General features: G+C 48.5%; 1 protein-coding gene across 8 annotated transcripts in view; it reads right to left on the minus strand.

Annotated features, from left to right (window-relative positions):
- Window positions 1–4,653: 4,653 nt before the first annotated feature.
- LOC135895937 (scoloptoxin SSD14-like) overlaps window positions 4,654–19,370 on the minus strand; it is a 174,290-nt gene continuing 159,573 nt past the window's right edge. For all 8 annotated transcript variants that reach the window (XM_065424216.2, XM_065424215.2, XM_065424210.2 and 5 more), the window contains 5 exons: window positions 18,789–18,864; window positions 18,294–18,487; window positions 16,553–16,790; window positions 6,738–6,851; window positions 4,654–6,127 (listed from right to left, as the gene is read on the minus strand). In XM_065424216.2, coding sequence (XP_065280288.1) covers window positions 5,981–6,127; window positions 6,738–6,851; window positions 16,553–16,790; window positions 18,294–18,487; window positions 18,789–18,864 — 769 coding nt within the window. In that variant the 3' untranslated portion in view covers window positions 4,654–5,980. The remainder of the gene's footprint in view (window positions 6,128–6,737; window positions 6,852–16,552; window positions 16,791–18,293; window positions 18,488–18,788; window positions 18,865–19,370) is intronic.

The raw sequence follows: 19,370 nt of genomic DNA on the forward strand, positions 1-19,370 counted from the left end.
ATCTTAGAAACTTCTAGGAAGACTTTAGTGACGTAAATTGAGAGTTAATTGCCCTGATAAAATTTATTGAGAACTGGGTGAGTGCACTGCATAGCATTTTATTACATCCCAAGTGCGGTATACGTGCCTCCATTTGTCGCTGCTTCTAAAGACATACCGCAGAACTTATAAATGAGCCATCTGGATGCATCGAAAGCTTCTTTTTCTCCCGCCGCGGTGGCTTAGCTGCTATGATGCTGCTTTCTCGTGACGCGACGCGAAGAGGTTCCCTCATTCGCTCGGTCAGGCTTCGATTTCGTTTTTTGGCTTTCTTGCTTATTTAACAATTCCTTTCAAATTTGGGGAACAATTCTACTATCAGGCACGTGACAGGGCGGTCTCGGGAACCTAAATGTCCTATTAGCTTGGCATAGTCAAGAAATCGCCGAGTTGCCCTTTAATGGATATGCGCCGCTCTTACACAAGGGTTATAGATGAGCGAAATGCTTTTTTAAGTGTCCTACTTCCCTTGTGCATACCTCTCATCGACATTCTTCCTTAGACTCTGTAAATAAATTTCTCTCTCTCTTCCTTCGAATAGCATCATACATTGCCTTCGTCCTTGTGACGCGGACAGAGAAGCATTGCAGGTTATGTACCTGTCCTGGTAGCATCGTTACTGCAGCTAGCTCACCAACCCAAAGCGATAACGTGCTAACTTGGACCGGTTGGTACGTGCCTGAAGAAAATGAGTAACAGCGCAACAAACGGCACATGACTGAGACAGACAGTGCTTCATCTGTCTCAGCCACGTCCCATTGTTTCCGCTGCTACCCATTTGCTTCAAACTCAAAGTAAGGTTCGAGTAAGTTAGGTTCGAACGTTGTTTGGCATCTGCACATTTTTTACGCGTTACCATTCCTTGGTACTTCGCGAATTTTGCTAGGGCCAACTATGTATAATATCCCTGTGTGTTTGTATATAACTTTTCTCTCGCCAACCTGGGTCACTGTGCAGTCCATAGTGGAATGGCTAGAGCATCAGGCTGGCAGTACTGAGAGAACAGGGTTCGAAACTAACCGTCGGAACAACATCAGTGAGTGAGTGTTTGGCGATGTGTACACACATATGCGCAGCTCTTCAACGAACCTATTTGTCACCGACATGGGTCGCTGCAGATGCGGAACTGGGTATACAGGGTGTTTCAGTTAACTTGGGCCAAGTAGTAAAAGAGCAAACACAGGCGCTGCGCTTGTCGAATCGGCGCTGTATTGATCTGAGCCTTATGGAGCCCACCGTGATATTTTTTTCTCAATCCGCCAAGCTGAGTTATTAACAAGGATTGTCTACTTAAAGTATTAAATACTAACTTCCATAAAAAAATTTAGCACTTCTTCTGGAACGTCGGATTATTTCATCTGTGCTAAGCCTTGTTAAATTTTTTTGCAGACTTTCTTTGAAGAGTGCGAAATTTTAAAAAAAGATGGCCGACGATTACGCTTCTTGGTAATGCGATCTTTGAGCGCAGCTGATGCCTTATTTCAACAATAGGCAACGGCATACAGAAGACGCAGTGCCGAACGGAGGTGGTTCTGCGCTCCGGAATGGGGAGCACACTACGCGATCCGCCGCTATCGAGCCGGCGATTCGGCGACGCGCCATCTTATGGTCGGTCATCGCCGTGGAGATGGGGAGGGGAGATTAGCAATTATTATTTAATGTTTCTTCTGAGGTGGGATGAGGAGACGAGAGGAGAACAGGGGTATTGAATAGAGGTCACACACTCATTCACTCACAGACAGGCCTCAATATAGCCGCACAAGGTTGGGGTGGGAAGTAGAAATAAGGGAACGAAATTCTGTGTCTTTCGAGTCGCCGCAACGGCACTGCGCCAGGTAAGGGGAGGTATAGGGCAAGACTGGAGGTGGGAGAAGGACAGCCTGGCGGAAACACTGCCAGAGGAGACAAATGCCACTGCGTAACGCGCATCGCAAACTGGGAAGCGAGAAACATGGCTGAGAGCCGTACAGCCACGCGACGCGGAGACGGAGGAGCAGAGAGCCGTGGACGACGCGCGAGGCGGAAGGAGCACCCACCGCCAGCACCGCGGCAGTGCCGCGACAGCGGGAGAAGGGATGGTGAGGGCGGCGTGGACGGTGGCGGCGAGAGTCACCGCAACGGCGCTGCGCGGAGGAAAGGGGCGAGAGGATAGGCGAGGACACATGATCCGGCTTTGGAGGACCAGGGGAGAGCAAGACTCACGCAGAGCGCGGGAGGTGGCAGCAGGAGCATTCGCAGTTAGAGCAGTGGGCGGATGATGACCTTCGTTACGGCGAGGGACGACAGCTACTCGAAACGCAGGAACGGTTGCCAAAGAGCTGCGCTCTAAAAATACCGCGTGACTGCCGGCTAACGCGCCGCGCTTTGAGAGCCCTCACATGCAAGTTGAACGCATTAGCAAAGACTGCTCCGCGCACACAGATCTTTTGAACAGGCTGTCGGTGACGGCGATGCACGTTAGGTGACAGATGGCGTACCGTTTTAAGGAAGAAATTCTTCAACGAAAAAGCGACTGCAATGTGCGAATGCGATATGGGACCGGAGGCAGCATTTGACGCAGCGCAAGCGTTTTTCTTTTTTTCGGACTAATCAAGAACACGATGTAGGGGCCGAGGCTGACAGTGTGATGAAAGGCGCAGATGAAAACCGTGCTGCCTCCGGTCCATCGCAGTCACCGACAGGCTGTTCGATGCATCTCTGTGCGCGGAGCAGCCTTTGCTCATTCGTTCAACTTACATTTAAAGCATTAAAAGCACGGGTCGGTAGCCGGCAGTCACGTGATGCTTTTTAAATTTTGCGCACTTTAAGAAACGCCTCGAAAAAAATTTAACAGGACCGTTATTTCAGCATAGAATAAATAATCCGATGCACCTGAACAAGCGCCGGTACTTTTCCATTGAAAATTTTTCGATAGAGTTCATATTGAAAACGTTAATTAAGCAATCCACGTTAATTAACCATTAAACCGTTAAAAATATCATGACGTGCTCCATAGGGCTCGGAGCAATACAGCGCCGATTCGTCACACGTAGCACCTACGTTTGTTTCTTTTATTATTTGGCCCGAATTAGCTGAAACAGCCCGTATACCGCTTTTCAATGAAACTCTGAAATGAAACGCCGAGTTGGAGCGCTGGGTATGTGCCAGTCGGTATTTGCTGGTCTACAATAGGCCTCTTTGATGCCGTGTTGGGTCACTGCTTATGTGGCAAGAGGTGTGTGCCACTCTACAAAAACGAACAAAAATTACCCTTTAAATTTAACCGCTGCTGGGCGGAAGCGAACCCATGTCACAAGGGTTCCTCAAGGACAGCAACTCGACGCATTAGCAGGCTGTGTTACTAGTGGCTGGGCAGGCGCCGCTTTTCAATGAACGCCTTTCATGCTATGGCTTAGCAAGTTGCACTATGACTGCAGTGGGTGTGTCCTGGGTAGTGGCAGGGTAGGGTTTACTTCGAGCTCCTTTCGTGAACATGAGAGCTTGTCATTTTTCTCAGTTCCCAACACGCACCAGCAAATTTTAGTCACCCCCATTTTTCAATGAATTTATTTTATTGAAATAACACTTAAAATAATAAGTGGAGCTGTAATTCCGCACAGCACGAGGCTCTACGGTAAAGTAATTTCTGCATATAATATACATGACAAGAGACAAGCCGCGCATTGGCGGACTATGAATGCGCCTATGGCACGTAATTCATTACGGGCTGTACAAAGCATTGTTGAAGTGTAACTGTACACCAAGTGGGCACCATAGCAGCAGGTAATTGTTTGCATCCCGTACATGCACAGAATGCGCTTCCTTCGCAGGACATAAGTACGTTTCTATGGTCGGGTACAACTTTAAAGATATGGGGCGTTTACTACTCCAAGGAGGATGCACACGAGCCTCTGCCAATGGGTGCGTACTCTAGACTGACGTCACGAGCCAGACGGCCCTGACCCCGCCGTAAATGGCCGCCCGCGCTTCGAACTGGGACGAATCTCGTCAGCCGAGTGCGTCTGCCCCTCGTCAGATCGAATTCGCAAACTGTTTGTGTTGGTCTATCGTGGCGGAATTAACACTGCGAGTTTGTGCCGCGTGCGTTTATTCTCAGCAGTGATCAGGTGACGAAAGATTGCAGGGAGTGTCGCTGACGCTACGCTACACGAGTTGGCGAGACCGCAGGCTACCGAAAACAAAAGTGAAAAGGAACACATTCACATTCCTGAAAACAAGCTTGTGGAAACACAAAGCAAAAAAAAAATTATATAAACGTTATGCTACCTAAAACCAAGATTATTTATTTAAAACGATGAATGGAGCATTTTTGTATCTTTCCTGCCTCGGTCGGCTTCTCGCCCCAGGTTTGTTACGGTTTCATTAAATGCATTGCTTTGATTTAAGTACTTGTTAAATACCAACTGATTCACTTTAAGCTCGGAAAGCAAATAGTAAATGTGTCGTGTATATGCAAACCAGCGCAAAAGATATACACAGCTGCTCTTTCTTGTTTTGTCCCTTGCACTGAAGCTAAAAAGCAAACGACGCGCAGCATTGTAGAATGCACGGGGTTATTTTTCTCTCGCGATCCGACATGTCCTGTAGCATTCCAATCACGAGAACTCTACCAGACAAGTTATCAAAATACAACTCTTTATTTATGCCGAAAATTACGCGTTTCAAAGCACTTTTTTTTTTGAGCAGGACTATTTTAGTCGTGGAGGCAATCGACTGTCGCGCTTCGGTCATCTTGGCGGGGCTTCCCCTTTTTTCTAAAGTTGTATTCTGCTATAAGGCCTGTAATGATTGTTAGAAACTAGGTTTGAAAAATATCAGTTTACGCTGTTGTTGTACTTGACTGTGCCACAGACACTAAAGTCGTAGTTACTTCTACCAGAGCGCTACCGACCACCTGCACTTCGCAAGTTTTTAACGTACGAGGTATGCTTTTAAGGTCGCTCGATCTGCTTAAGATCAATTGAATTCTTCCCGTGTATACGACGCGTCGTGTACATCTTTATTGCTTGCGTAAGCACAGGACTTTCAGGCCACAGGTCATTTCTAACGTGGACGAGATTCTGAGCAGCACGTTGCTAGCAGATGCTTCTCCTTCGCGTTGATTTGCATTGGCTGTGTGCTATACAATCCACTCGGAGTGGTACGTGTGCTGCCGAAAAAATGAGCTGCTGAATGCCGTGGAAGTTGAAGGCAGCCTACCCGTACTATATTCGCACCGCGGCCGCCACGCCGACACGGTAATCAATAATTGAGCATGGCCTACGTATACTTACCGATATCAGGCTTATCTAGCAACCGCACTGCGCTTTGCGCATTGTAAGAACCCATTGCACTCTTTTGTGTCGCATTCGTAACATTTTACGTTAATACAGACTCACGCAGAAGCTATGCAGAATGGCCGCGGGTCAGCAATAATAGCGATGACTGCTCAACTCGGTATTTACACAACACCTTCACAAACCCATGCCGAGTGACGCCGAGTCATGGACGTGAGTGAATACGTCATTTCGACAGAAAGCTAAACTTCACGGCTCACATATGCTTGCATCTGGGAAATATCTGCCAAGGCAAGCTTTGTAATCCACGCCGGGCAGATTAAAGTTAAAAAAGAAAGAATAAGGAGAACATGAGAGGAAGCACACTGGCATGACCACAAATGCCTCAAGCTTCCACCTTACGTCGGTCTTGGATCGCCGTCCGCGCCCATCCGTACCCCTCTCCACATTCTTTTCTCGTTTTCAAACACATCGCGTAGTTAAAGCCACATGCCCCTAGCTTCACAGCCTATTCTTGGCACTCCACAATGTTCCTGGGCGAAGTGATGGAGGTAGACACAACCTTGTCCAGTCGCAGAAAAGACCATATATAGCTTCAGCCGTGCAGCTGAAGAAGCCGCACATTCACTCCAGTGACGATGACGCAGCAATAAAAAAAAAACACCTCAGTATCCATCCACAGTGCCACCTTTCCTGAAGTCAGAGTTCGCGTACAGACGTCCGTTATGCTTGTTAACGCCCATCATGATGGAGAATCTCCCTTTCGGGTAGGTGACCTTGTGGCCAAGCTTTCGTAGCTCTTCTACGTAAGCCTGCAACAGAAACAAAGAAAGCTTATTTTGTAACTTTATCACCGAGCGCGACCGGTCCAGAATGATCAAGCGATGAGACCATGCAGTATAGGGCTTGCTCAAAATTAATGACTCCGAGTCCTCAAGACGAGGGCATACCTAATATGTGTCCATCGCATTGTCAAGCGTTACGCATTAAAAAAATACGCTGTTCTTATTCTACAACAAACTGCTTAAACCTAAGGCACATGGATGAGTCTCCATTGCAGAGCGGATTTCTGTTGTGTAGTGTTCGGGCGCACAGGTAGTGACTTTTGCTTTTATCCTCCTCATTCAAGAAATTTCTATAAAACATAAATGTGTGCATGCTGCAGCTTGTTAAAAATACTCCCAAGTACAGGTAAGGCTGTCGATATCCGCCATAATGAAACCATTTTTGCGTTTATGGTGCCAATAAGGCTGCGAAAGTGCCATTGCTTCTCTTAAACACTGCTTTTTTTTTTCATCTGTATGAGAAACGCCCTTTTTTCAAACGCTGATGGTACTATATCAGGGCGCGTGTATGTGTGCCGTCATTAATTCAAACGCCTTTTATATCAATTCTAAAGGCCATAAAAAAATAATGACGTACCTTCGGGAAGAATGACTCAACCATGAGATGATTTGGTATCAGCTGGTGGTGGAGCCTTGGATAGTCGATGGCTTCCTTGATACTATTTCTCTGCCACAATGCCCGCATGATCACCTTGAAGTTAAAGAAAGCAGCGCACCTTCAAGTTAGCAAAAACAAAGCTTAATGTACCAGCACGAGAAGCTTTCGCGGCGTTACATTAATGCTCGTATAGATGACAAATTAGGATAATTATGAACGTAGAAAGTCAAGAAACAGAGTGAGCTTTGCTGCGTACACGCGCAAAAGAAACAAACGAATGGTGACGAAGCTGTGCGTTTGCTTAAATCATCACCAACACGCTACTAGCCTCTACACTGTCAGGCTATTTGTGTTTTTGTAAATATCTTGAACTGCTGCCAAAACTATTATCTCGAAAAAAACAAACTTATTTGTGTTCCGGCCGTGAATATGACAGCATAAACTGTTTGCTTAACAAACACTTTGCGGGGCTAGTTGGCGATGAATTTTTTCTAACATACTTTTCTAGCATTTCTGCGCCTTTTTCAATAAAACTAGTCGGAGTAGCGCACTGCCTGTCATGTCTTTATGTGTCCTTGTCAAAACAAGTTGCACTAGATTATTTCTGTTATTGTTGACGGGCTTAAGTATGAAATAGGCAACAGTGTTTATGAACTACAAGCATGATTAGGTGACAGTTCTCGAGACCATTTTCCCGTTTTTCTGGGTTTTTCTTTTCTTTTATTTGGCTATGTGGCAATATGGTTATCTAACACGCTAGGAAAGTAGAACGTAGTCGAAACATATTGACGAAGTTCAATTAAGCGGGGCCTTCCGGGACGCGTATTTGAAAACTATCAATGGTAGAGTGAAATATTGACACGTGTACTTATCTTTATCGGGCGACCACGTTTCGCCGCTTAACAACTGTAATCGCACAGCGAGGGACGCGCCTGAATGTATCCGATGTTTCTGGAAAGTTATCGATGCTTCTACCTGGCTGTCTGTTGTCGCCGAACCTTGTGTTATCTGATTTCATCGCGTAACGCGAATGCTGTAGAACTTTGTGGAAGGCACACAGGTCCGAACGATTAGTCTGGAACATTCGACGACTGCTCTATAAAAGCCGACGCACTTGACCCGCTGATCAGATTTTCGACGATCGCCGACTGTGTTCGCCGTTATCGTTGTGCTTAAGTGTAGCCGGTTTTGTGGGCACAGGTTCGCCCAATAAAAGCTAGTTTTGTCTTTCACAGTACTGCTACTGTGTTCCTTCTTCACCGTCACTACTACGTGACATCTGGTGGAGGTGCTAGTGTGTTCATGTACCGAACGCCCCCGCAAAGCCGCGATCCAAGCCCGAAGCCTCAGGACAAAACCGACATCGCCCAAGACCAGCGTGCTAGCCGCAGACTGCAAGGACTGCCCCCAGAGCACGGACTTCTACCTGAGGCGACAAAGAAGATCGTGGTCAAGACAACCTCAATGGCTGCCCCAGCGTCCCCCGTTATCTTACAACAACCCCGGGACCCACCGACCTTCCACGGAGCAGCGACTGAAGACCCGGAATCCTGGCTGGAGACCTACGAGCGAATCGCGACATTCAACAACTGGGACTCCGACGACAAGCTGCGGCATGTCTACTTCGCCTTAGAAGGCGCCGCCAGAACGTGGTTTGAGAACCGGGAGTCGACCTTAACGACATGGGACCTCTTCCGTAGCGGCTTTCTGCGCACCTTTACGAGCGTCGTGCGCAAGGAAAGGGCCGAAGCCATGCTGGACGCCCGAGTGCAGCTACCGAACGAGAACGTTGCTATCTTCACGGAAGAAATGAAACGTCTCTTCCGCCACGCCGACCCGGATATGCCCGAAGAGAAGAAAGTCCGCCTTCTCATGCGTGGTGTGCAGGAAGAACTTTTCGGCGCAATGGTACGAATCCCACCGAAGACCGTAGAAGAGTTCCTTCGCGAGGCAACCAGCATTGAGAAGACACTCGAAATGCGGAACCGGCAATTCAACCGCCGTACGAGCTCTACCCACTACGCAGGAATTCAATCACTGGCCACAGACGATCTGCGCGAGACGATCAGGGCCATTGTGCGCGAAGAACTGCGCAAGGTCTTGCCTTCGTCGCAGCCTCAAGTGGCCTCGATCGCCGACATCGTGAAAGAAGAGGTGCACCGATCCCTTGGAGTTCCTGAGGTGGAACCAGAATCACCGCAGCCGAAGGCAATGACCTACGCCGCCGCCGTCGCCCGCCGTCGAGGCCCCCCTGCGCGACCGCGCCAGGGTCCTGCAACGCCGCACTTCCGTCGTCCGCCGCCGCCGCCGCAGCCAGCACGCCAATACGTCGCCCAGCGCACCTACGCGAGGAAGACGGACATTTGGCGAGCCCCCGACCACCGCCCGCTCTGCTATCACTGCGGCGAAGCCGGCCATGTGTACCGCCGATGCCCATACCACGACCTGGGACTGAGAGGGTTCGCCGTCAACGCGCCGCGTCCACAGCTTGGCGAGCGCCCACGTGAAATCGCCGATTACCTAGCCGCCACTCAGCGGAACTCTCGACGACCATCCCGTTCACCGTCACCAGGCCGCTACCTGTCACCGCAGCGCCGACCATACACTGGTCCAGCTCGGGGCCGCTCTGCGAGCCCATATCCGGAAAACTAAAAGCAGCAACCGATGGAGGTGCGGTTGCTGTTCGTCGAACTGACGAAGATCCTCCGCCGCCGACGAAGTCGATTAAGAAACCATCTCGACGACCTAATGACGACACGCCGCCATCCCGACGAAGTCAGCAAGCCAAGACTACACCGACGAAAGACGACTTGACGACGGGACGTTCCAGCTTCAGTTCAACACGACGCAGCCGTGATCCGACGCCAAGACCTAACTGCAACGCCAGACAAAGAACCACCGACCTCGACGTGCTTCTCGACGGCCACGCAGTTACCGCCTTAGTGGACACCGGTGCTGATTACTCCGTCATGAGTGGACACATCGCCGCCCAGTTGAAGAAGGTTAAGACTGCATGGGAAGGCCCTCAAATTCGCACCGCTGGAGGACACCTGATTACGCCGACTGGAATCTGCACGGCAAGGATAACCATTCATGACCGGACTTACCCTGCCACCTTCGTTATCCTCCAACAGTGTTCTCGAGACGTCATTCTCGGTATGGACTTCCTGAACCAACACGGCGCAGTCATCGACCTGAAGTCGAAGTCAATAACGCTGTCGGAAGATAAAGCGATACCGCCGGAGAGCCCTCGTAGTCACCACGCCTTGAGTGTGCTCGAAGACCAAGTGAGCATCCCGCCCCGCTCCAGCATTGTTATTTCGGTCGGCACCGAAATACCCGCTGACGTAGAAGGTGTCATCGAAGGCGACCAACGCCTCCTGCTAGACCGTGAAATTTGCGTCGCAAGAGGGATCGCTCGACTGCATGGAGGGAAAACTGAAGTGTTGCTGAAAAACTTCAGCCCGGAATTCAAGCACATCAACAAGGGCACGACGATCGCGTACATCGAGGAAATTGTGGAAACCAGTAATGCGTTTGTCCTCTCGGATTCCGCCACATCTACCCCGACGACCACGGTTCCCGAACCAGACTACGACATTAATCCAAGTCTCCCAGTGTTTAAGCAACAGCAGCTCAGAAGTCTGCTCCGACGATACAAAGACAGCTTTTCGACGACATCGAGGATTCGACAAACACCAGTCGCCAAGCATCGCATAATCACCGAGGAGTACGCTCGGCCACTCCGCCAAAGCCCTTACCGAGTTTCGCCGCGAGAACGCGAAGCTATAAGAGAACAAGTCGACGAAATGCTGCGCGATGACATCATCCAGCCGTCGAAAAGCCCGTGGGCATCCCCTGTTGTCCTGGTGAAGAAAAAGGACGGAACCCTACGTTTCTGCGTCGATTATCGTCGTCTGAACAAGATCACGAAGAAGGACGTATACCCCCTTCCACGTATAGACGACGCATTGGATCGGCTCTGCAACGCTAAGTACTTCTCCTCGATGGACCTCAAGTCTGGCTATTGGCAAATAGAAGTCGACGAAAGAGATCGCGAAAAGACCGCCTTCATCACCCCAGACGGCCTCTACGAGTTCAAGGTTATGCCATTTGGACTGTGCTCGGCGCCTGCAACGTTCCAGCGCGTGATGGACACGGTTTTAGCGCGATTGAAATGGCAGACCTGTCTCGTTTACTTGGATGACGTCGTTGTTCTCGCCGGCAATTTCGACGATCACCTTAAGCGGCTTGCCACAGTACTAGAGGCCATCAAGTCATCAGGGCTCACTCTGAAGCCAGAAAAATGCCGCTTCGCTTACGACGAGCTTCTGTTCCTAGGCCACGTCATCAGTAAATCCGGAGTACACCCCGACCCGCAGAAAACAGCTGCCATCGCAAAGTTCCCGCAGCCCACCGACAAGAAGGCAGTGCGTAGATTCCTTGGCATGTGTGCCTACTACAGGCGCTTTGTCAAGGACTTTTCACGCATCGCCGAGCCGTTGACACGTCTAACTAAATGTGATGTTGAGTTCAAGTGGGAAACGCCGCAGGCCGACGCATTTGAAGAACTCAAACGACGCATGCAGTCGCCGCCGGTACTTGCGCACTTCGACGAGTACGCCGTTACAGAAATCCATACTGACGCCAGTAGCCTAGGCCTCGGTGCCGTTCTAGTCCAGAGGAAAAACGGAGTCGAACAGGTGATATCTTACGCTAGCCGGTCGCTGTCAAAAGCGGAAGGCAACTATTCTACGACCGAAAAGGAATGCCTCGCCATCGTTTGGGCTACAGCTAAATTTCGCCCTTATCTTTATGACCATCACGCTTTGTGTTGGCTAGCGAGTATAAAGGATCCTTCAGGACGACTGGCGCGGTGGAGCCTCAGACTACAAGAATACGACATCACTGTAACCTACAAGTCCGGACGAAAACACTCCGATGCCGATTGCCTATCACGTGCCCCCATTGACCCGCCGCCGCAAGATGACGAAGATGACGACGCCTTCCTTGGCATGATAAGCGCAGAAGACTTCGCTGAGCAGCAACGGGCAGACCCGGAGCTAAAAGGCCTGGTGGAATATTTGGATGGGCACACCGACGTTGTCCCCAGGGCATTTAAGCGCGGACTATCTTCCTTCACGCTTCAAAACAATCTCCTCGTGAAGAAGAACTTTTCACCAGCCCGCGCCAACTACCTTCTTGTTGTCCCGACAGGACTTCGTCCAGAAGTATTGCACGCCCTACATGACGATCCGACCGCTGGACACCTCGGTTTTTCCCGGACACTCTCGAGGATACAACAAAAGTATTATTGGCCGCGCCTGACCGCCGACGTCGCCCATTATGTCAGAACATGCCGAGACTGTCAGCGACGTAAGACACCGCCGACAAGGCCAGCCGGATTACTACAGCCAATCGAGCCTCCTTGCCGACCATTCCAGCAGATCGGGATGGACTTGCTGGGACCCTTTCCGACGTCAACAACCGGAAATAAGTGGATCGTCGTGGCGACAGACTACCTCACCCGCTTCGCTGAAACTAAAGCACTGCCGAAAGGTAGCGCAGCCGAAGTGGCGAAATTTTTTGTCGAAAACATCCTGCTTCGACATGGCGCCCCAGAAGTTCTCATCACCGACAGAGGAACGGCCTTTACAGCGGAGCTCACCCAAGCCATTCTGAAATACAGTCAGACAAGGCACAGGAGGACCACGGCCTACCACCCGCAGACGAATGGCCTTACGGAGCGGCTGAATAAGACCCTCGCCGACATGCTAGCGATGTACGTCGACGTCGAACACAAGACCTGGGATGCCGTCCTGCCATACGTAACATTTGCTTACAACACGGCGGTGCAAGAAACAACACAGATCACGCCGTTTAAGCTGGTTTACGGCAGGAACCCGACGACGACGCTCGACGCCATGCTGCCCCACGTCACTGACGAAGAGAATGTTGACGTCGCTAGCTATCTCCAGCGCGCCGAAGAAGCCCGACAGCTCGCCCGCCTACGGATCAAGAACCAACAGAGGACCGACAGCCGACACTACAACCTCCGACGACGCTTTGTTGAGTACCAGCCCGGCGACCGTGTTTGGGTTTGGACACCGATACGCCGACGAGGACTCAGTGAGAAACTACTCCGACTCTATTTCGGACCCTACAAGGTCATCCGACGTATTGGCGCTCTGGACTATGAGGTCGTGCCAGACGGCATTTCGCATTCACAGCGGCGCCGCGCACGATCTGAAGTGGTCCACGTGGTGCGCCTTAAACCCTTTTACGGAAGCTGACGAAATTCCTTATTTTTTGTTGTTGTTTTCTTTGCTACGGGTGTTTTTATTTCGCTTGTATATAGCATCGGGTCGATGCTTTTTAAGAGGGGGGTACTGACACGTGTACTTATCTTCATCGGGCGACCACGTTTCGCCGCTTAACAACTGTAATCGCACAGCGAGGGACGCGCCTGAATGTATCCGATGTTTCTGCAAAGTTATCGATGCTTCTACCTGGCTGTCTGTTGTCGCCGAACCTTGTGTTATCTGATTTCATCGCGTAACGCGAATGGTGTAGAACTTTGTGGAAGGCACACGGGTCCGAACGATTAGTCTGGAACATTCGACGACTGCTCTATAAAAGCCGACGCACTTGACCCGCTGATCAGATTTTCGACGATCGCCGACTGTGTTCGCCGCTATCGTTGTGCTTAAGTGTAGCCGGTTTTGTGGGCACAGGTTCACCCAATAAAAGCTAGTTTTGTCTTTCACAGTACTGCTACTGTGTTCTTTCTTCACCGTCACTACCACGTGACAATATTTAATAAAGAAGAAAGAGAAATGGGGAATCTCATAGGGAACAATAACGATAAACATCTGCTTCTGTTCTGATAAGTTTACTTTCGGTATGTATAGTTATAACAAACCATTCTTCAATACTTTACCATGTGTCAATTTAATACTTCTAATGTACGTGCATTCATATGAAAATTTATATGAAGCTCATCAGAGTAAACAACACAAATAATGCATTCGGGATCGGCATACAGTGATGCTCATGTCAGTAAGCTTGAATAAAATGAGTTTTGTTTATAAGTAAAAAAACATTCAGAAATCATTTGACGGAAACTTCCATTGCACAACGTGTTCGCTGCGTTCCATCATGCTGTATACTGCAGTGAAGACGATGTAGCGAACAAAACTCACAGGTCAAATCAAGGAGTGGGAATTACATTCCTCTTGCTCACACGGCAGATACATCATTCCCATCCCTCCCACCAAATCGGCTGAAACAAAATTTTCATATATCCTGTCGAAGACACGATCTTGAACGGTTTAATGCGGGCTACCTAAAACTGGGGGCTTCACTAAAGAAAGTGGTCAAATGATAACCAAGCCTTCCACCTCTGCAGGATAGGGACATGGTTTTTCTTGAACTCCCATAGCAATGTAGCCAACTTCCTTGGGAGCAAACAGATGCAGTGGCGTCATATCAAAGGTTGGTGGGCCGATTGGCGTCGGAGACCCATGACTGAACAAAAAATGGATTACTGCAGAATGGCATGCAAGGTTATTTATGAAGAACCACTCGGGGACGTGGATGAAAACAAACGACCGGCTCAAGTGCACAAAAATCACCACTTAAGCACTTCATAGAGATTGTTAACCAGAGAAGCTGAAACGTGCGGCCCCGGTATTTATCACTGGGTTAACGCCGATGGTTCATTAAATGATGGCTTGGTAGGCTGCCAGATTCTCGGCATGCAGTTGCTGCTTGCGCTCGGCTGCACGAGCCTGTTTTTATGCCCAGGCTGTGGCATCGGTACGGCGTAGGCCAGCTCGTTCCCCGTCCTGATAGCGGCGTTGCTTATCGAAAGCTGCCTGCTGCTCAGGACTATGTATGACGCGTGGCCTACCCATTTTGGAGCCAGAGAGAAACCGCTGCGCGTGTGCTCGGCTGCGACTGAGAGCAACCACGTCATTACTGGTGCAGCCAATCACACGCCTCTCTTTCTCCTTTTTTTTCGCGCATGCGCGTGGCGTTTCACCGGAGGAGTTTTTAGCGTACAGGCGGCAGACACACAGACGAATGAATCGGCTAGTCAGTGTAACATACGTATGTACCTCGAAAGCGTTGACACGGAATGGAGGAAGAGGTGAAGAAATCTATCAATCAAGTACAAGGTACTTGAAAGCGTAAATAAACTTGCAAGTCATCAGCAAGAAAGTGATAGAAAGAGAAACGGTAAGTTTTATTCGAAGGATGGAAACAATAAACACCATGTAGATTAACAAATACGGCCAGAAATGACTGGAATGGATGGAACGCCCTATCCCATGATATTGTAACAATCACTGACCCGTCTGCCTTCCAATCTGCCCTGCGCACATCTTTAAATGTATAAAATGTTCAGCTGCCACTCCTTGCCTGGCATGTTTTATATATATACATAGTATATAATTTTTTAAATATGTATTTTTCCTACGCCCACCAGCCGCGTGTGCCTTGTTGAAGCATGGCATGTATAGCAAATGTGAATTGCATCGTGTGCACTCAGCCTAATTTGTTTTCGTTTTCTGTCTTTTTTCTTTTTTTACAAACTGTAGCTTTTACCGAAATCTGTGCTTGATTGTTGTCTTCAGTCGTTTTTATTGTGCTGACATATCATGTGTGAATTGTATCCCCCCCTATGTAATGCATTTCGGGGCCTTTAGGGTATTCAAAATAAATGAATAAAATAAATAAAAAGATCAGGGATAAAAATCGGTGCGATAACACAAAGACCTTCCTATTCGAGCTACGAGTTGGCTGCCTGAGCAAAAAAGCATACCGGAGCAAATACTCGAAGCAGGGTGAATCATGTGCCTGGAATTTCGGTGTGTTCTGATGAACGCATTTGCACGCAGCAAAAGTCCCGAAACGACTCCACACATCTTAATACAACTCCAAGCTATTCACGCCAGCAATGCCCAATGCCCTCAAGAAACGCGGGGTCTCAAAGCGGATGGAAGCACTACCTCCTGGTAAGCAGTGGAGATAATCAAGAGAGCTTTGAAGTATTCATCGAAGACAAGCAGGCAAGAAGTTGATTAAACTGGAGCCACACGGCGATCTGTACAATATAGAAGTGGAAGTGTCAATGAAGAAACAAAATAGATACGCAACATGCTAGACGATAGACGTATTAAAACATGATTGGGTCAAGCAGGCTAAGGGACTATTTGTCTCCTGTTTCAAGCGGGATGCCACTAAAGACCATGATCATCATCTCATCATCTGTGGCACGGAAGTAAAGCGTCATGGTGCTGTCCCGCAGGGCATATCGCCTTTGGTCTTTCGCAATTCCGCTGAGTTTCTTCCAGGACCGTGAAACTTTTAAAATACAACAGCCTAAATAGATCGCAACATGTATAGGAAAGTTTAATATAGATGCACAAAGTCGCACAGGGCACTTATTGCGATTGAGCCCAGTCAGCATCAAATTTGTAACCATGATTGCTTCTATTGCGCAAGCTACGGAAGGGATCCAACATGGTGGACAAATATTGTTCTAGTCGGGCGCGATCCCCATCGAAAGTGCCGCGTGCGACGGGGGTATAAGATTTCTAGCTTAGGCAAGTCGTGCGGATCCACCTCAACCCCCTCCCCCCCCCCTCCCGCTCCCAAACTGTTCTCATGTGCGCTCTGGCTAGAACTGTGCATGGGTCCTTATGAACGTGCGGGTGCTAGTGGATGCCTATCTTTGTGCTTTGTCTTTTTTGTGCCTTATTGTTTGTGAGCAAAAATGTCTCCCTCACCAGCGCAACGCCTGAGGTGATCTTCGCACCTCCCGTGCCGCCCAGGGCCAGCTGGACGTCCCCTTTTTCGTCGATAACCACCACAGGTGCCATTGAAGACATGGGCCGCTTTCCCGGGAAAATGAAGTTCGCCACGGAAGGGGCCACGCCGTAGAAGTTCCGCATCCCGGGCGTAGAGAAGTCGTCCATCTGGTTGTTCAGCACCACTCCACCCGAAGTCCGCAACATGCTTCCGAAACTGCAAGAAAAACATGAAATGGAATCTTGATTCATACCGTTTTTTTTTTTATTTGAAGTGCTATTCCCCGCATATGTTATGCATAACGAGGCGGCATTAACGACGGATTCCGAGATCGGCGTTGCGCAATATTTCTCAAGTCGTCTGATTCGGCGCTCTTTGATCTTCACGTAGTCCCGTTCGCTGAAACGTGGATGCTCTATCACCTTCGCAAGTTTAGCAAGCCATGGTGCAAAGAGCACTTAGTACCATGCGCACCTGTGGAATTCTCGCGAATACGTTCGAATGACTGAGCAAGTGATACGCGGAGGAGTGCCATAAACAAACATAACAGCCACATCAACGTGATGTATTCTCCAGTGCTTCAAATTGCCTTTCGGAAGGCTTTCGGAAGGCATTTGGTGCGAAATATACGCGAAACACGAGCGTCTGTGTCACTGCTCATAGTGAAGACACGTATGTCGAACAGCAACTTTCCCAAAATTTCTAATATTAAATATTTTAGCTGTCATCGACTTCAATGCTGCAATTCTGAGATTTCTCCTGAAGTCATACAAGAAATATCAAGTGTAACTTAGATTAAGCAATTAGCTTTCTAATTATTATTGTAAAATTTCTGACGACCCCCAAATAAGTTCCGCAAATACCAAGTGTCTTTCTCCACCATGAGTCTCTAGCTCATATGAAAACTTTTTCCGTCTACGAGACGTATCTCTATAATTCAATTAAACTTTCAGTGTGAGATCTCTCAAGAATACATTTATGCCATGCACTCTCTACAGACCATCTATAAACAACGCAGGCTACCCACAGTCAAGTATAGTCACTGCTCGCTAGGATTCACCGACGCGGAGCATTGCCCCAGCTGCTGCCGAACTATGGTAAGCTTTCTCATACATGAACATGTCCCACCTTCGAGAACTGCACCAGTGATTCTTCCATAAAGTAAGAACGGTAGGAGGGCTGGATATGGCGATAAAAATTCCGGCTGCCATGTTCAATGCTCACTTTTAAATAACATGGCATGCCTACTTTTTTATGGTTTTTTGAAGATGTCTGACCAGTCCACTCTTGTCTACAGGTAGTGTGTGGACAAAACGAAGAATTCTACATGAGTGAAAAAATAACTGTAGGTTTGTTATGGATCTTTGTGGACTGTCTCAATATAGAGAATGACCACTTCTTTAGGCATCGCATGAATTTATATGCTCAGATCAGCAAGACGTTACAAACATTTGCGCGCCGATACTTTGTGACGGCATTTGTACGTGTTACCTAAATATTTCCGACAGTTTCTTCAGTTCCTTAGAAGCTTATTTACCTGAAATTCTCTGAACATATGCCTGCGAATAAGTGTGTTGAACGGCGCTTGCTGAAACATGCGGTAGTTTAACGCAGGCCATTTTCGGTAGGCTGGAGTGATTGCTGTATACTAGGTTTGCGTTCCAATACACGCAGACGCCGTCGTGTTGGTAACAAAGAAGCGAAATATGCACGACTCACTAGTAGTTTACGGTGCTGGATACGACGATGACGTCACCATCAGCTCCCCAGAAAGTGGCGTGTGCCGTGCCCTTGTCAGGCTTTGTGACCTCGTCCACGAAGCCGTAGTAGTGCGGGTCCGAGAATGTGCGCTCGTCGTCAATCTTGTATCTCGCTTCGGAAGCAAAGTGGTGCGAACTCATGTTGCGGACCAACTGCAGGAAGCAGAAAAGAGAGAACGCCAACGTGGCCACGTTTCTTCTGGGAAGGTCATTGTATCATTGGAGAGCAAACAAAGAGAGCGAAAAGGGCTAGAGAGTCACCATCGTGTGCGTGTGTGTGTGTGTATATGTGAGAGAGAGAGAAAAAAAAGAACTGAGAGAGAGAGAGAGAGTCAGTCAGTGACTGTACACAAAGACGTCGGCACTCGTAACAGGAAACCTGACAGTCCAGCAAGGCGTCGCCAGTATTCACGCACAGCCACGTTAGGAACATTAAACAAAAACTAGTACACACCTGCTCGCATTCAACAAATTTAGGGTCTCCAAGGCGGGCTCTCCTGGCATAAGCAAACTTGCACGCTTCAGCAAACCTGCGAACGGAAAGTAATAAACACCGAGAGCTTGGGTTGCACTAAATACGTTAACCTTTCAAATACTAGCCGTTAATACTGTGTTCGCAATTAAAATCTGCTTTTTCGTGAGTAAGCAATTGTGCATTACACTGTATCCTTACCCTCTGTAATTCCACTGTGTAATTACACTGTACTGCATTATATTCGCTCTGTTTTTACGAATATGAAACAACATATCTAGCTAGAATTTTTACTCACCTCAAATGATCGAATGAAAATGTTTTACTTATGATCAAATTACTATTTCTTTTTTACATCAAAGGCATCAAGCGCGGTATCGATGACAAAACAGTGCAGGCGGATTAAGCGCAATTTGCAATTAAAGCATTTATTGAAGAGAAATAGACGACAAAATTGTTTGCCCAAAAGAGAGAGAGAGAAAGTTTAATGGCAGAAACGTGGAGAGGTCGGCACAAGTTTAGTGCCTCAAGCATATTGCTTGAATTAAGTCAATGCGGACTCCC

The sequence above is a fragment of the Dermacentor albipictus genome, chromosome 2 (genome assembly GCF_038994185.2).
Source record: "Dermacentor albipictus isolate Rhodes 1998 colony chromosome 2, USDA_Dalb.pri_finalv2, whole genome shotgun sequence".
NCBI classification, from domain to species: domain Eukaryota; kingdom Metazoa; phylum Arthropoda; class Arachnida; order Ixodida; family Ixodidae; genus Dermacentor; species Dermacentor albipictus.